Source organism: Acinonyx jubatus, chromosome D1, assembly GCF_027475565.1.
Source record: "Acinonyx jubatus isolate Ajub_Pintada_27869175 chromosome D1, VMU_Ajub_asm_v1.0, whole genome shotgun sequence".
In the NCBI taxonomy this organism is placed as follows: domain Eukaryota; kingdom Metazoa; phylum Chordata; class Mammalia; order Carnivora; family Felidae; genus Acinonyx; species Acinonyx jubatus.
In genome coordinates, this window is record NC_069390.1 from 40,935,519 (window position 1) to 40,949,967 (window position 14,449).

The window sequence follows — 14,449 nt, forward strand, 5'->3', positions numbered from 1 at the left end:
CACCCCCCCAGCACTTCCTGGGCCCTATATATACATCTCCATTATACATCTCCATGGCCCTCGTCACCATCTGACACCCTATATGGTTATGTATGCATTTATTTCTTTGTATTCTCCCTGCGCTAGAATGTAAGCTTCTTGAGGGCAGGAATTTTTGACCGTTTTGTTCTTTGCTCTATTCCCAGGTTCTTGCCTGCCACCTAGTAAGTAGGTACTCAATAAATATTGGTTGAATGGAGGAATGAATGAATGAATGCTAACAGCCCCATCCCCACCCCACCCACACGCCCGGCAGGGAACTACACAGACTGTGTTCATGTATAGAGTAGGGATGTAGGGAAAGAAGTCCCTTCCTGCTCTATGGATGGAGAAGGAAAGAGGTGAGGTAGGGGCACGTCATGGGCAGGGGGCCAGGGGCTTGTGGGCAGGAGCCAGGGCCAGGGTGAAGCAGCAGGACTGCCAGGCTAGCAGGGCAAGTTCTGGATCGGGCCAGTGCGGAAGGGGCATCCAAGGCCGTGCACAGGCTTGAGAAAGCTTCCTTTGGCTGCTGTGGCCCAGGCCGAAGCAACAGAGCCCGGGCCCAGCGAGGCTCCCGAGGCCCCCCAGGCTCAGCTGTCTGGGGCTGCCCCAGCTAATATTAGCTCGTCCCCACCCAGCCTGGCGTCGGCCTGGCGGGGCAGCCCAGCCCCAGAGTGGGCACCGCCCACTGACACCAACAGGCGCCCAGCCCCAGCAGCTTCTAGGGTCTGCCTGGCCCTTGCTGCCCCTGCTCACTGTGCCAGAGGATCCCCTTGTAAAGGGGCGCATTTCAAGGACCGAAGCTGTGATCCATGGCCCCTGCCCACCAGTCCCTCCACACCGGTACTCTTGTCAGCATCTCGGGCCACCATGCTCGGCTTCCGACCACAGATGTCAGTGACCCTCCCTTCCCCTCCACCCTGCAGGCGGAACTTCCAGTTTTCATCTCCTTCATTCCCCTCTACACTTGGAGAGGGAGGCAGAGCAGGGACCAGTGGCCCATGACAACTGATGGGGAGACTGAGGATCAGAGGGGGCCATGATCCGCCCGTGACACACAGCGGGTTCGTGGCAGAGACCAAGACAGAATCCAGGCCTGCCGGGATGACACCCTGAAATCTGGCCCCTGGGAGATAGACTCTGGAAGGAAGGGCCCCCAGGGCCAAGGGAGGTGAGGTGCCCCCTAGAGAGTTATTTGAAAGGAGAGTCAGTTGCTGAAATAAGGAAGTATAGACAATGAACAGCTGATGGTTTGGATCTTCTAGAGCCAAGCGCCAGTAAAAAGACAATAATGGAACGTACGATAATTAAGCACTTATTATGTTTCGGGTTCTGGGCTAAGTGCTTAACATATTCAAGCCTCTCGACTTCCTTATGAGTCAGGTGCTATTAATATCTCTTGAGATACACACAGGTTAGGGAACTTGTCCAAGGTCACACAACTGGGAAGTGTAGGGCTGGGACTTGAATGCAGGCCTCCTGGCTCAAGAGGCCACACTCAGGAAAGTACTGGACTCAGGTCACATCGCTGAGTGGGGCCTCAAGGCCCACCCACTTTCAGCTGAACACATGACTGAGGGTCAAAGCAGGGGAACTTGGGACAAAAAGCACCCTAGGCTTTCAAGGGGAAGAGTCTGTGTTGAAAGCCAGTAACTAATAGAGGAAAGGGGGTGATGGAAGGGACAGGGAAGAGAAGGAGGTGGCCGGGGAAGAAGATGGGGAGGGAGAGGGAGAGAAAAAGCCTGGCTGGCCTATAGGAAGAGTCACAAGAGAAGGGAGACTTCACTTCCAGGCATCTGGCTGGACCACATGGACCTGCAAACTGTGGACCCTGCAACATCTCCGTCTTCCTGTGACAGCTCTTGTGTCCTGATTTGGGAAAATAGTTCCTTAGCCTCTGAGCTCTGGTTGTGGGAAGCGGGCCAGGGGCTCCCTGGGCTGAGTGAAGGAGGAGTTTGCAGAGGTGGGGGAGCTGGGATGGGAAGAGGCTCATCTGGCCCTGGGTGGCAACAGTGGCAGGTGGGACCTGCCCTGACTGGCGTTTGTCCCCCCCACCCCCAGCCCTGACCAGGACATGCCAGCATTCTTAGTGCTGCCTCATCCTCTTTCTCTGCCTCTCCACCACCGCTTTCGGGGATGGAGGGATGTGTTTCCAGGTGAGGCAAGGAAGAAAGGGGTCAGCCACAGGTGTGATGGCAGTGTCTGACCTAGGTCTGGCCTCCTTCTCCATCCTCTCAATAAATATTTATTTAGTCCCCACTCTGTGCCAGGCCCTGTTCTAGCTTCCTCTAAGGAGGGAAATAGACAATATTCAAGGTAAATAAATAAAATACAGTTAGATGGTGTTAATGCCAAGAAGGAAAACAGGAGAGCACAAAACAGGGGCAGGGAAAGCCAGGGTGTGATCTGACCCGATGACGATGACATCTGAGTCCAGACCTGAAGCAGGTGAGGGAGTGCGTTGGCGGGGAAAGTGCTCCAGGTGGAAGGAGCAGCAAGAGTAAGGGTCCTGAGGCAGAAGCACAACCACTGTGCTGGTGGAAAACCAAGGAGGCCAGAACGAGGAGTAGGAGAGGCAGGAGAGCAGAAGGGAGATCGTTGGCTCAAGGGGCTCACGTGCGGCCCAGTAGCCTCAGAAGGACTTGGGCTTCTTCCTGAGTGAGACTGGAAGCCAGAGTTAGCAGAGCACAGAGGTGGCTTCCTCTGACGAGCATCTTACCTTGGATGGCCCTGGCTGCAGGTGGAGAAGGAACTGGAGCGGGGGACAGTTCATAGTAATCCAGGGGAGAGAAGATGGTGGCTTCAGCTAGGGACTTAGTGATGGAGGTGATGTGACACAGCTGGGTTCTGGGAGGCTTTCAACATGGAGGCAAAGGATTTGCTGATGTGTGAGAGAGAGAGGAAGGAATCAAGCATGGTGCCAAGGGTTTGGTCTGAGCAATTTACAGATGCAGCTGCCATTTACCGAGCTGGGGCCTCATCTCAGGTCCATTACCTCGATGCTAACGTCTTAGGCACAAGGGAAGATCAGAATCACCCCCCTTGAAGCTCTGCCGACCTGCACACACCCATTCAGGCCTCTCTGTGTCCTGATACTTCCCCTCAGCTGGGAGCAGCTGCCCGCCTCAGCACTTCTCAGAATCGAATGTGCATATGATTCATCTGGGATCTTGTTAAAATGAAGGTTCTGAATCAGTAGGCCTCCGGTGGGGCCTGAAACTCATCATTTCTAACGAGTGCCCAGGTGATGTTGGAGGACCACACCAAGTAGCGAGGGGCCCTATGTCCCAGCCCCCAGTGCAGATTCTCCCTCGCTGAGCATTAGTGTCGCCTGAGAGTGGACTAAACACCCTGAACACCCCCTGATCTAGGAATCAAATTCTCAAGGGACAGAGCCCAGGAGCCTGACCTTTTGGAAGCAGCCCAGGTAATCTGAGAGTCAGCCGTGGGTGGGAATCCCCCAGCAACCACCCTTGCAGCTCCCGGAGCAGCCACTATAAATACCCCCCTACCCTAGCCTGGCCCCACCCAGCACAGAAGGAGCTCACTGCAACCATCTCCACAGCGCCCCCTTCACCATCGGTGTTAGTCACCTTGCCCTGCTCTAGCCCCTACAGGCTGGCATAACATTCCCTCCCTGAGTTCACCTCTCTGCAACTCCCAGAGGGCAGACAGCCTAGGGAAGGGCCTGGAGAAGAGGGCAAACAGGTGCCACCTGCTGGGCCCGAGCAAGCACACCCTAAATGGATGGTACCCACAGTGGGTGAGTGGGCTGGGTGAGCCAGTGATGGTTCACAGTGGTCACAGTGACGACCCCAGGCAGGGCATGATTACAAGACCTTGAATGAATGAATGAAAACAGGTTGAGAGAGCCTGAATGAATGTAGGAGGAAGCTCTTCAGAGCCCTTCCCCTGGGCTCCTGCCTGCTTGGTGTCAGGGCCCTTGCCAGGAGGGCTCAAATGTGTCCTAGAGAGGAGCTGGGCTGAAGACGTGGAAGGAGAGATAGGGAAGGACTAACGTGGCTCCCACGGTGCCTCTGGGAAGCCAAAGCCCGGAATTCTTAGACTCCTGGAATGTCAGAAGTGGGAAAGGACTTGGTGGTCATGTGGAATGACCTCGTATTTTACAGAGGCAACACCTGCAGACTGAGGGGGCGGTGGGACTTTCCCAAGGGAGCCCGGTTGGTGTGATGGCCCGGTTACAGATCTCGCTCTGGCTCAGTTGTTGATGCCCGCAACTCGGGTCTTGTCTGTGGCCACATCTCTCCATGCACCTGGGCCGGTCCTTTATCCTAAGGGCCTGCCTGTCCCCAGCCACAGGCCTCCAGATGTGACTCACTAACCTCCAGCTCAAATCATGCAAGCCTGCTGACTCCGTGCTCAACCCAGATCCCTCACTCCCAAAGGTGGTCAGCGAGGACAGGAGAAGCCAGAGTATGCATGAGCAGCCTTGCAGGATGCGTTTTCACATGTAACAAATCTAGAAAGGCCACTGAGAGAGGGGAATAGATGAACAAAAACCCAGAGGTTGGAATGAGGGCTGAAGGCAAGGAGACCAGGGAGGAGCCTGGCAGAAAGGAACAGCTCATGGCCAGGTTCCAGAGCAGAAGGCCTCGAACGCTGAGCTGAGGAGGAGCCAGCATTACCCCCACCCCCACGTCCCCCGTGTATCACCTCATGCAAGACAGCTTCTAATCCTCCCTGAGCTCTCTGCCATTTCCCTGTAGACACATGGAGCCCCGGGCCCTGCCTGGATAGTGGGGGCGATGAGGCACCTCCTGAAACCCTCTCCCTGGGGGCTGCCGGAGCGCCCCTACCCCACCAGGCTAGACCCTCACCTGCCATTGTTCAGGGGCCAGAACTTGCAGAGCAGGATTCCCGGACAGGTTGTTGGGAACCAGTGTTTGCTGGGGCAGGGAGGGAACCAGATGGGAACCCAAACTGGGCCACAGACCCCACTATCCTGGCCCAGCAATGGGAGGCTGAAATGTGGTTATGGACAGAAATCCAGCGTCAGGCAGCCCCAGGTTTGAAGGCTCACTCGTGAGCCAAGTGACCTTGGGTGAGTTAGTTAACCTCTTTGAGCCTCAGCAGCCTCATCTGCAACACTGGCACGATAATAATAATACAGTTCCTTGGGAGTTTTGTGAGAATTAAATGAGAATATGTAAATTAAGTCCTTAAGACGGATACATAGTAAATGATTTCGTAAATAGCAGCCGTTAGTATTATGATTCAAGAAAGCAAAGGGGTTCTAGAAAATCCTGCTTGGAGGATGATAAGAACAGAATTTGGGCCAACTCTGGGTCGAACGACCTGCAGACATTTCAACCAGCTGTGCTGGGCCCTCTTGGGGGAGTGGAGAAGGGAGGTGGGAAGGCAGGTAGCTGCTTAATCTCCCTCCTTCAGGGGAGGAAATAATGGGAGTAAGTAAGAGAACAGCAGGCGCAGGTGGGATTTGGTATTCTGTTAAATCTGTGAGCCAAAAGAAATGCAAAAGGCCAGGTCCAGGGCCGAGAAGCTGGGGGTGGGAGTTTGAGTTTCACCTGTGTGGTCTTGGGCAAATGTCTTCCCTTCTCTGACCCTGTTTCTCCACTGGATGAGGATAGTGGCTAGAGGTGGCCCAGGAACATCCATCTTCTCCAACAGTCCCATGCATGTGGAAGGTGGTCCCTCCGACCCAAGTGGTCCCCATGAATAAGGCCTGGGCAACCAATAGTCCCAGGAGCCCCCAAGGCCCCCCTTTTCCTCTGAGCCTGCACCCAGAGAAGGGAAGCTCAAACCAGTGGGGTGGCCAGGCTGGCCTAGGGGCTGACAGGAGGCCCTGACCTTTTGGTCCAGAGTGAGCACACTGGTCATGGGACCGCTCAGAATAGCCATAGCGCTATAGTCAGCTGTCTTGGGAGGCCCCGAGATCCCTGGCCCAGGCAGCGGGACCTGAAATGAGCCCCCTCCAGAATCCTTCTCCCAGCTCTAGGACAACCTGTCTGCCTCTCTGGGAAGCTCAAGCCAATCTTCCCAAAGCTTCTGGCAGATGCCAGGCCTCCCGCTCAGAGTTAAGGAGCACAGATACCTGTGTCCAAGGCACCAGCTTCCAAATACTCCCTGAGGCATCGGAAGGGGGATGACCGGCTCTCCAGCCACTAAGCCAGGAGTTAGAGATCTGGGTGTCTGAACCTGCCCAAGTAACCTGCTCACATTTGGCCTTGGGAAAGCACTCCTCTCTGGGCCTCAACTTCCTCCTCTGTCATAACAGTCACTCCTATTATGGAGTATGTAAGAAGCTTAGAGTCTGGAGGTAGAGACAAACCTGACTCAAGCAAGGCTGCTAACGAACATTTTATTACATACCAGATAGCTTCTCTGAAGGGAAGGACTCTGAACACTGACCCCCGCTGTGGGTTCTGGGAAGGCATCATGTAGAACAACGTTTTGAGTGGGATGTGAAGGATGAAGAGGTGCAAAACAGGAGGAAAGAGTGTTCCAGGTGGAACAGCATGTGCAAAGGCCCTGAAGCAGGGGCACCTGGCACATGCAAGGAACTGAAATGAGGCCAGGGTAGCTGCAGCTCAATGAGCAATGGGGCGAGCCAGGCCAGAGGAGACTGAAGAGGGACGCGGGGCTTGAGGGACCACAGTATGGTCCAGGGAAGCACCGAAGGGTTTTAAATAGGCAAGGGAATGAGCTGACAGATTTGTGAGTTGAAGAGACCTCTGTGGTTGCCAAGTAGACAATGAACTGGAGGGTCCGGGGGCTGGAGGCAGGAGAGCAGTCGGGAGCTGCTGGAGGAGTGAGGGGAACGATGGCGGCTTGAACCAGGATGGTGGACGTGGGGATGGAGAGCCAGGGACAGAATCTAGAGGGCCGTGAAGTAGAATGATAATACGACCAACAGGAGTGATGGTAGCAGCCAACATTTATCGAGCACTTACTGCATGCCGGACCCTGTGACTCGGGGCTCTCCACACATTACTTTGGTTAATCTTTCCATTAACTCTCTGGGCTAAGTTCTATCATTATGTCCATTTTAGTTCAGTTACTTTAAATGTTTACTTATTTATTTATTTAGTTTGAGAAGGAGGATCCCAAACAGTCTCCACTCCGTCTGCACAGAACCTGACGTGGGGCTCAATCTCATGAACTGTGAGATCATGACCTGAGCCAAAATCAAGAGTCAGGTGCTTAATCGACTGAGCCACCCAGACTCCCCTATGTCCATTGCAGAGGTGAAGGGGCTGAGAGACTGTGATGAGGAGACACTGGTTTCTGATTTTCATTACTGAGAAGGGAGCTGGGCGGGGGGGGTGCAGGTACCATTCAGACATAAGGACATCTGTGAAAACATCACAGGAAGGAGAAAAACACTAAGTTGGGGACACATTGTGGTGGGGAACACATGGGGTGGTGGAGAGGGGAACACACCAGCCCCTTCCCCACTGCCCATGGGTCTCCTTCACAGGTTACTATGACTAGAGGTGGGGCCCTGGCCTGGGGGGGCAGGCTCTGAGGTGGAAGGCTGGGTAGGAAGTCCCTGAGAGCAGCTCTCTCCTGAATCTCACCAAGACTCCAAGGCCCTGTGTCAGCTAAGACACAATGGAGGAACAGAAGTCTCTTGCTGAACTCTTCATTCCTGCCACCAAGTGCATTTCCTTCCCAGGGAGCTGAGGAGAAGCTGGGGCTGCATCAGGTCCCAAAGGGGAGGGGACAAGGCAGAGAGACAGAGAGTGGAGGAGTGGGCAGTGGGGTGGTGGGGCTTCCCCAGCTTGGGAACCACTGGAACTTCCTTGTCATTTGGAAGGTCAAGTGACTGTCATTTGCAAGGGGGACAGATGTCATCTCTGTCTCTCTGTCTCTCTGTCTCTCTGTCTCTCTGTCTCTCTCTCTCTCTCTCACACACACACACACACACACACACACACACACACACACCACATACTAAAGATACTTTCTGACCTGCAGAACAAGGACCAGCATTAGCCCTGACCTGAAACACAACAATGTTCCTGATGAAAACATGCAAATCATAGATAAAAGCCAAGGGCCTCAGACCTGCACTGGCCCCAAGGCAGAGAGAAGGGCAGGTTTCAAGGCAGGGCTGCTCCAGACTTCACCAACAGCCCTGCCTGCTCCCACACCTTCATGGCTTTGCTTGCCAGGACTGCCATCCCCTGCCATCTGCCTGGCTTATTCCTACCTGCCCCCCAAAGCTTACCTTAGCGTTACCTCCTCTGGGACTGTTCCTTTTCTCACAAGCCCAGGAAGCCCCTTCATGGCCCTTACTGCATAGTGCCACCATCATCCTTTGCTTGTGTGCATCTGGGGTAGCACCCCTCACCCCAGAACACGAGCTGGGGTCATCCTGTCCCAACTCACTTTCCCACCCCTCACCCCTTCAGCTGGGTGCCCAGAAAAGCACAGGAGAGAGGGTCTGGGGAACAGGCAGCTCTAGCTCGCTGTCACCCCTGAAGAGCTCAGATGGGACTTCCCACCCCAGCCAAGTAGCCCTTTCTTCCAGGGTCAACAAGAAGGCCTAGGGGAGGGTAACCTCACTGTCTGGTCCGTGCACCAACAACCGGCCTGGGCTAGAGCAGTATTTCTATTGAAGACCAGAAATGAGGAGCAGCTCAGGAGGACCAGGAGACCAAGGGAGCAAGCAGGAATTTCATCTTCCTCAAGAAACACCCACACCTGGGCAACACAGGGTCTCTCTCACACACAGCCACAATGACAGAGCCTCACACATCCACAGTCTGTGCCACATACACGGTCCCCCACCCCACATACAGACTCACACACAGATGGTCTCATGCACACAGCCTCACACACACACACACACACACACACACACACACACGCAGCCACACATGCACAGCTTCACATGGACAATGTCACACTCGCCACAGACAGCAAGGTACTCACACAGTGGCACACCCCAAGTTTCTCAGACACACACAGCATTTCTCTTACACGTACAGTCTCCCTCTCTTTCTTATATACGCACTCTCTCCCACGCTGCCTCGTTCTCACACACAAAGTCCATCTGAAAACACACAGAATCTGTCTCTCTCACGTTCACACAGAATTTCTGATACAGACCCTCACGGAATCTCTTGCACATAGTCTCACCACACGCATATACACATGCGCGCACACACGCATATACACATGCGCGCACACACGCGCACACTCCTCCCAGAGTCTCACTCACACGTATTTTTATTCTCATATGGGCTTTCTCACACACATGAAGAATCTCTCACACCCACACAGAATCTCTCTTACACAGATTCCCTTTCACACACATACAGCTTTTCTTTCACACATACGTACAATGCCACACACACGTACAATGTCACACACATCCAGGATTCTAGTCTAGAAACTAGAATGAAAATTTAAACCCTGACCCACCAGTTTGAGGAGGGGGGAGGGGTAAACAAAGGTGACAGCAGCAGCCGAGCAAAGATGGAGGGGGAGGAAGGCCAGGCAGCAGGCTGGTCCCTGCGCAGATGAGCCGCAGAGAGGCAGCGCAATGCAGCTAAGGCCAGCTTGGCGTGCAGCAGGAAGCCTGGGTTCTAATCCAGGCTCTGCCCTCAGTTCTCAAGTGCCCTTGGGCAGGTCCTTCCTCTGTGGGCCTCAGTGTCCTCATTTGTCACCCAGAGGAATTGGAGTGATTCTGTGAGGCTACAGGGAAAAGAAGGCGCGGACAGGGGGTGGGGGGTGGGGGCTTCTAACTCTCCTCCATCTCCCCACTACAGTCCAGCTTTTCCCTCAGAGTCTGTTCTTCAATGAACACTTGAGACAATCAGGAATTTTCTGCAAGGTTCAAACACCAACAAGACCCCAGACCACACTAATCAGCCCATTTATCTGCATTGGGTAAAGACCACCCCATGGCCTAGGAATGTCAAGTGGAAGAAGATGGACAGTAAGGAGGTGGGGGTGGAACATACCCCACATGTCCCCTGTCTATCCAGAAAGTCAGGAACACAGGTCAGAAACCTAAAACTGAGCCCAAGGGGTAGGGTGAGGGTACCCAGCTTCTTACTAGGGAGCCAGGTGGCTGAGAGGACAATGAGAAAATTGGGCCTACTTCCTTCCTGGGCCAAGGGGGATGGTGGTGGTGGTGAGATGCTGTCCAAGGTCAAATAAATGCAGGCTGAATGGGTGGCTGTCCTAACCCAGGCCTTTGCCGAGCATGCCCCCCAGCCCCAATATGTGTAGGTTCAACCTCCTAGCCCCCCTCCTCCGGCCCCTCTCCACAGCTCAGCCACAGCCTCCAGTTACATAATTCCCTGGTTGTGGTGGCCTCTGTCAGGAGAGGAGAGGGGAGGGTAGATCTCTGAGGGTCCCAGTCCATTCTGGAAATGGCAGGGAACTGGCATCCAGCTCAGGAGATGATGGGATCCCAGAGGGCCTGGGTTCTAGTCTTGCTTGGCCTCTGGCTCCCTGAGTGACCTTGTGTAGGGTCTCTAGTGGCAAAACGAAGGGCTTGGTTCTGTTGCTATCCACCCTCCCCCACATCTGTTCTAGAATTTAATGCATAAGACTCTGACCTGCTGCCCCCTCCCTTGCATGCTAAAACACTGAGAGTTTTATCGAAGTCACAAATGTATCAGGCCTGTGCCTAAACAGCCTTTTTCTCCTCATGGACACCTCAGTGCCCCCCAAGTCCTCTTCCCCCACTGATCCTTAGCACTGATCCTGCCTCCTTCCCTGCCTAATCCTCCCCACCTCAGCTCCAGGGGGCTGGAAAGAAGGGATGTGGAGCAACAAAAGAGAGCAGTGGTTTGCCTGGTGGGGGGTTGAGGGGTGGCTCTGCTTTAAATTCACAACTCTGACCCTCCCCCTCATGCCTTCGGCTCCCTTCAGACCACAGAGCCAGTGAAGGCAAGGGGTGTCTCTTCCAGGGTGGGTGGCTGCCACCACTGTCTCCCCTTAGGGCTCAGTTGAGCAGGAAAGACCCTTAGATTCACCAGACACCTTCTCCCATTTAACAGATGAAGAAACTAATCCCAAGAAGCCTCTGAGAGGCCAAGGTCAGCAGCAGGGTGCCCTTTGTCTCCCGCAACAAGCTGCTGTTACTAAAGGGGAGTGGCTGATGATGACACACCCACCTCTCACACCCCTTGGGTCATGTTACCCTTTAGGCCCCTACTTTGCCCCTGACAGGTCCCAGAGGAAGCATAGTATAAGCCGAGTGGCCCCTTCCAAAACCCTCCCCTTTAGTCAGGCCCTGTTCCCAGCACTAGGTCTCAGAGTGGCCACATCCTCCTCCCCACAGCCCAGCCCCACACCAACTACAAAGCTATTAATTAGCCATAAAGATTCCCTCTCAACCTTCTCTTCACAAGGGCCTGAGGTTGCTCCCTGGGGAGGGTGGTCTGTCTTAAGCAGCAGACCAGGCCTCAAGCCCTCCTCTGTAGGCCCTGCGTGGCTCCAGATGCCGCTTACCTGGGAGGGAGGGAGGGAGGACTCCCAGCTTCCCTCCCCACACGAAAATCTAAAGGGCAGTTCACACCTTCACAGTGTACATCTGCAAAGACACAAATATGCACACACAGGCACTCCTGCACATTCAAACATACACACGTTCACTCATTCCCACTACATACTTTACCCACCCAAATATACACCACCACACTTACATAAATATGCACACACAATCTACTCATACACACAAACACCCATTTGTACTCACTCATACATATTAAATTTGGAAATACAGACACAGACCTTACATACCTACAAAACTAGTCACCCTGGAAGAGCAATCTCTCTCTTATCCCCGCTTTTATGCACGTTCTCATATGTACACACACACACACACACACACACACACACACACACACACACTCCTTTCAATTCTGATTCCCTAGGCGCCAGTTCTCCAATCCGCCCCTGCCCGAGGGAGGCAGAGAACCCGGCCTTTACCACCCAGCTCTCCTGATGGGCAGGTTGTCACTTACCCGCGCGTATCGGGATGAGTAGGGGTCCTCGAAGAGCGCCCAGATGCGCGGCTGCCAGCGGCGCCAGAAGCCGCCGGGCCGGCCATCTGGGGAGTCGCTGAGCGCCAGGCGCTTGGTCATTTCCAGCTCGTCCTCACCGTCGCCTGAGTCTCCGGGGCCGTCGGCGTCCGCGTCGTCGGCGCTGTTGTCAAGGGGTGCGCCGCCAAAGCTATCAAGCGCCTCTTCTGCGTCGCGATGCTGGCGATAAGTCATCCAGCAGCAGGGTTCCACGTCGGTCTCGTCGATGCCCCAGAAGGCCAGCTCCTCCTCATAGAGTGGCCCGCACACGTCGGCTGGGCAGTGCAGCTTGCCAGTGCGGTAGTAGTTCAGGATGTGCGCGAAGACGCCTGGGTGGCGATCGAAAAAGAACTCGTCTGCGCGCGGGTCATAGTCGAAATGGCTGTGGGCGTCGGGCTCCGCCAGCCAGGCGAGCCGCGTGCCGGGCAGCGTGCGCAGCGTCGAGCGGTAAGTCTGGTGGCGCGTGCCGCCCACGTTGATCACGATGCGCTCGCTCTCGTCCCCTTGGCCCATCGCGGCGCCCCCTTAGGCATGGCGCGGCCCAGCGACACCCATGGGAGCGGCCGCCAGGGGGAGTTGGCGCCGGGGAGGGGGGCGCGGGGCCTCCTCCCCCCTCCCCCCAGCCGTCGGGGGGGACAGAGGATGGTGGCTCTGGCCACCCTAAGAGCGACCCAATCCCCTCAGGGGCGCTTTCTGTCGGGTGCTGGTCCAGGGGCGTGTGCGCGGGATCCCAAGGGTCTCTAGGCGCCAGATGTGGGAGGGAGCTGGTCCGGCTGCGGAGGAGGCAGAGGAGGAAAGAAGGGAGGGAGGAAGGGAAGGAGGAAGGGAGGGAGAGGGACGGCGCTCAGCGGCGAGCCCCGGGAGGAGGGAAAAGAGGGTTGGGGGGCCGGGCTCCCGTCCCCATCTCAGCGGGAAAATGGAGAAATTGACACAAAGCTTTTTTGGGGGAAGGTCAGCTGCTCCAAAGGCCCGACAGATAGATCAGCCCCCGGAAGGGGGAGGGGAGGAGAGGGGGCCGGGAAATTCGCGCTCTGCTCTGCGGTGGTCGCCGCAGCGCGCTCTCTGCGCTGGGGAGATGGATGACCGCTGCCTTCCTCCCTGCGTGGCCGGGCTGCAGCTCGGGGCGCAGGGCGGGCTCCGGCCCCCTCCCTCTCTCCTTGCCTGGCTGCCTGCTCCCCCCGGCGGCGGGCGCGCCTGCCTGCCCGCCCGCCCTCCTCGCTCCTTCTCCCCGCCTCTCGGAGGAGATGGCGGGCCCCCTGGGCAGGGGCACCCAGGGCGCTGCTCGGTGCGGCGGCCGCGGAGCGCTTTGCTGGGTACGCTCCGGCTTGAGCTGGAGCTCCGCGGGGCTACGCTCCGACTCCGGCGGCGGTGCTGAAGGGACAGCTCCCGAGCTGTTGCGGGGCCCGCACTGGTTCTCTGGGCTGGGTTCGGTCTGCGAGGCCGGTGGGCACTGGCTCTGGCGCCTCTGCGCCCCGCGCTCCGCGCCCGGCTTCGGGCAGGCGGTTGAAGGTGCCGGTCAAGACGAAGGGGCTGCGGCGGTCGCGCCAGGGAGGCGGGGGTGGCGGGTCCAGGCGCGGCGAGGCGAGGCCGGGGAGGCGAGGCGCGGAGCGGCCGCCGCCGCCGCGACGCTTCTGCCGCCCGGGCTGCTGCTAGGCTCGCTTGCTCGCTTGCTCGCTCGCGCGGTCCGCGTCCAGCCCGCCGCTCTCCGGACACAAGCCCTCGGCGCGCGCAGCCGCACTCGCCCCCGGAGGGAGGCGCCGCGCTGGGTCCTAAAAAGCCCCGATTCCGCGCCCCCCTCCCAGCTCCGAGCGGAGCCAGCCTCCCTCAACCCCGGCGCTGGGGGCGCCCGCCCCGCGTGGCTCCTGCTGCTCTGGGGAGACCCGCCGACGCTCCGCCCTGGGGTAGCGCCACTCGATGGGCGGGGGCTCCAGGAGACGTCTAGGCCTGGCCCCCCGTATCAGACTGAGGTGAGAAGGGCGTCGGCACCCTTTCCTCTCCTTCCAAACTAGGGACTCTCTGATCCCCAAGTGAAACGAGATGCCCTCGACCGCTATCAGAGACACCTTGACCTGGACGAGCATTGGCAGCTCCAAGCAACCTTTCATACCGACCCTTTCGGTAGCGAAATCTGGAGCCCCCACGATCTTGTCATAGGTCCCTCTTGAATGGACTCAGAATAACATCCTCCAAACACAAAACACATATGCTGTCCTCTAAGCCTTCTACTAACAACCCAATAATCCTGGACCACTATGAGCGCCTTTTGACCCTTTACTCACCCTGGGTCCTTCATAATTCCAGGCTGACCCTAGTCTCCCGCGAGAGCCACACGCTCTACCATACTGATCCCAGCTCACTGATCCTCCCACACTAGCGCCGGATCCCTAGGTGGGCATCCCTTATGA

The 14,449-nt window shown here is 56.5% G+C and overlaps 1 protein-coding gene across 1 annotated transcript in view; it reads right to left on the reverse strand.

Moving 5' to 3' along the window:
• The window catches only part of KCNC1 (potassium voltage-gated channel subfamily C member 1), a 44,990-nt gene extending 31,284 nt beyond the window's left edge, over positions 1–13,706 (reverse strand). The window contains exon 1 of the mRNA XM_015074991.3: positions 11,988–13,706. Within this exon, the coding sequence (XP_014930477.2) occupies positions 11,988–12,557 (570 nt within the window). The 5' untranslated portion in view covers positions 12,558–13,706. The remainder of the gene's footprint in view (positions 1–11,987) is intronic.
• Positions 13,707–14,449: the final 743 nt, after the last annotated feature.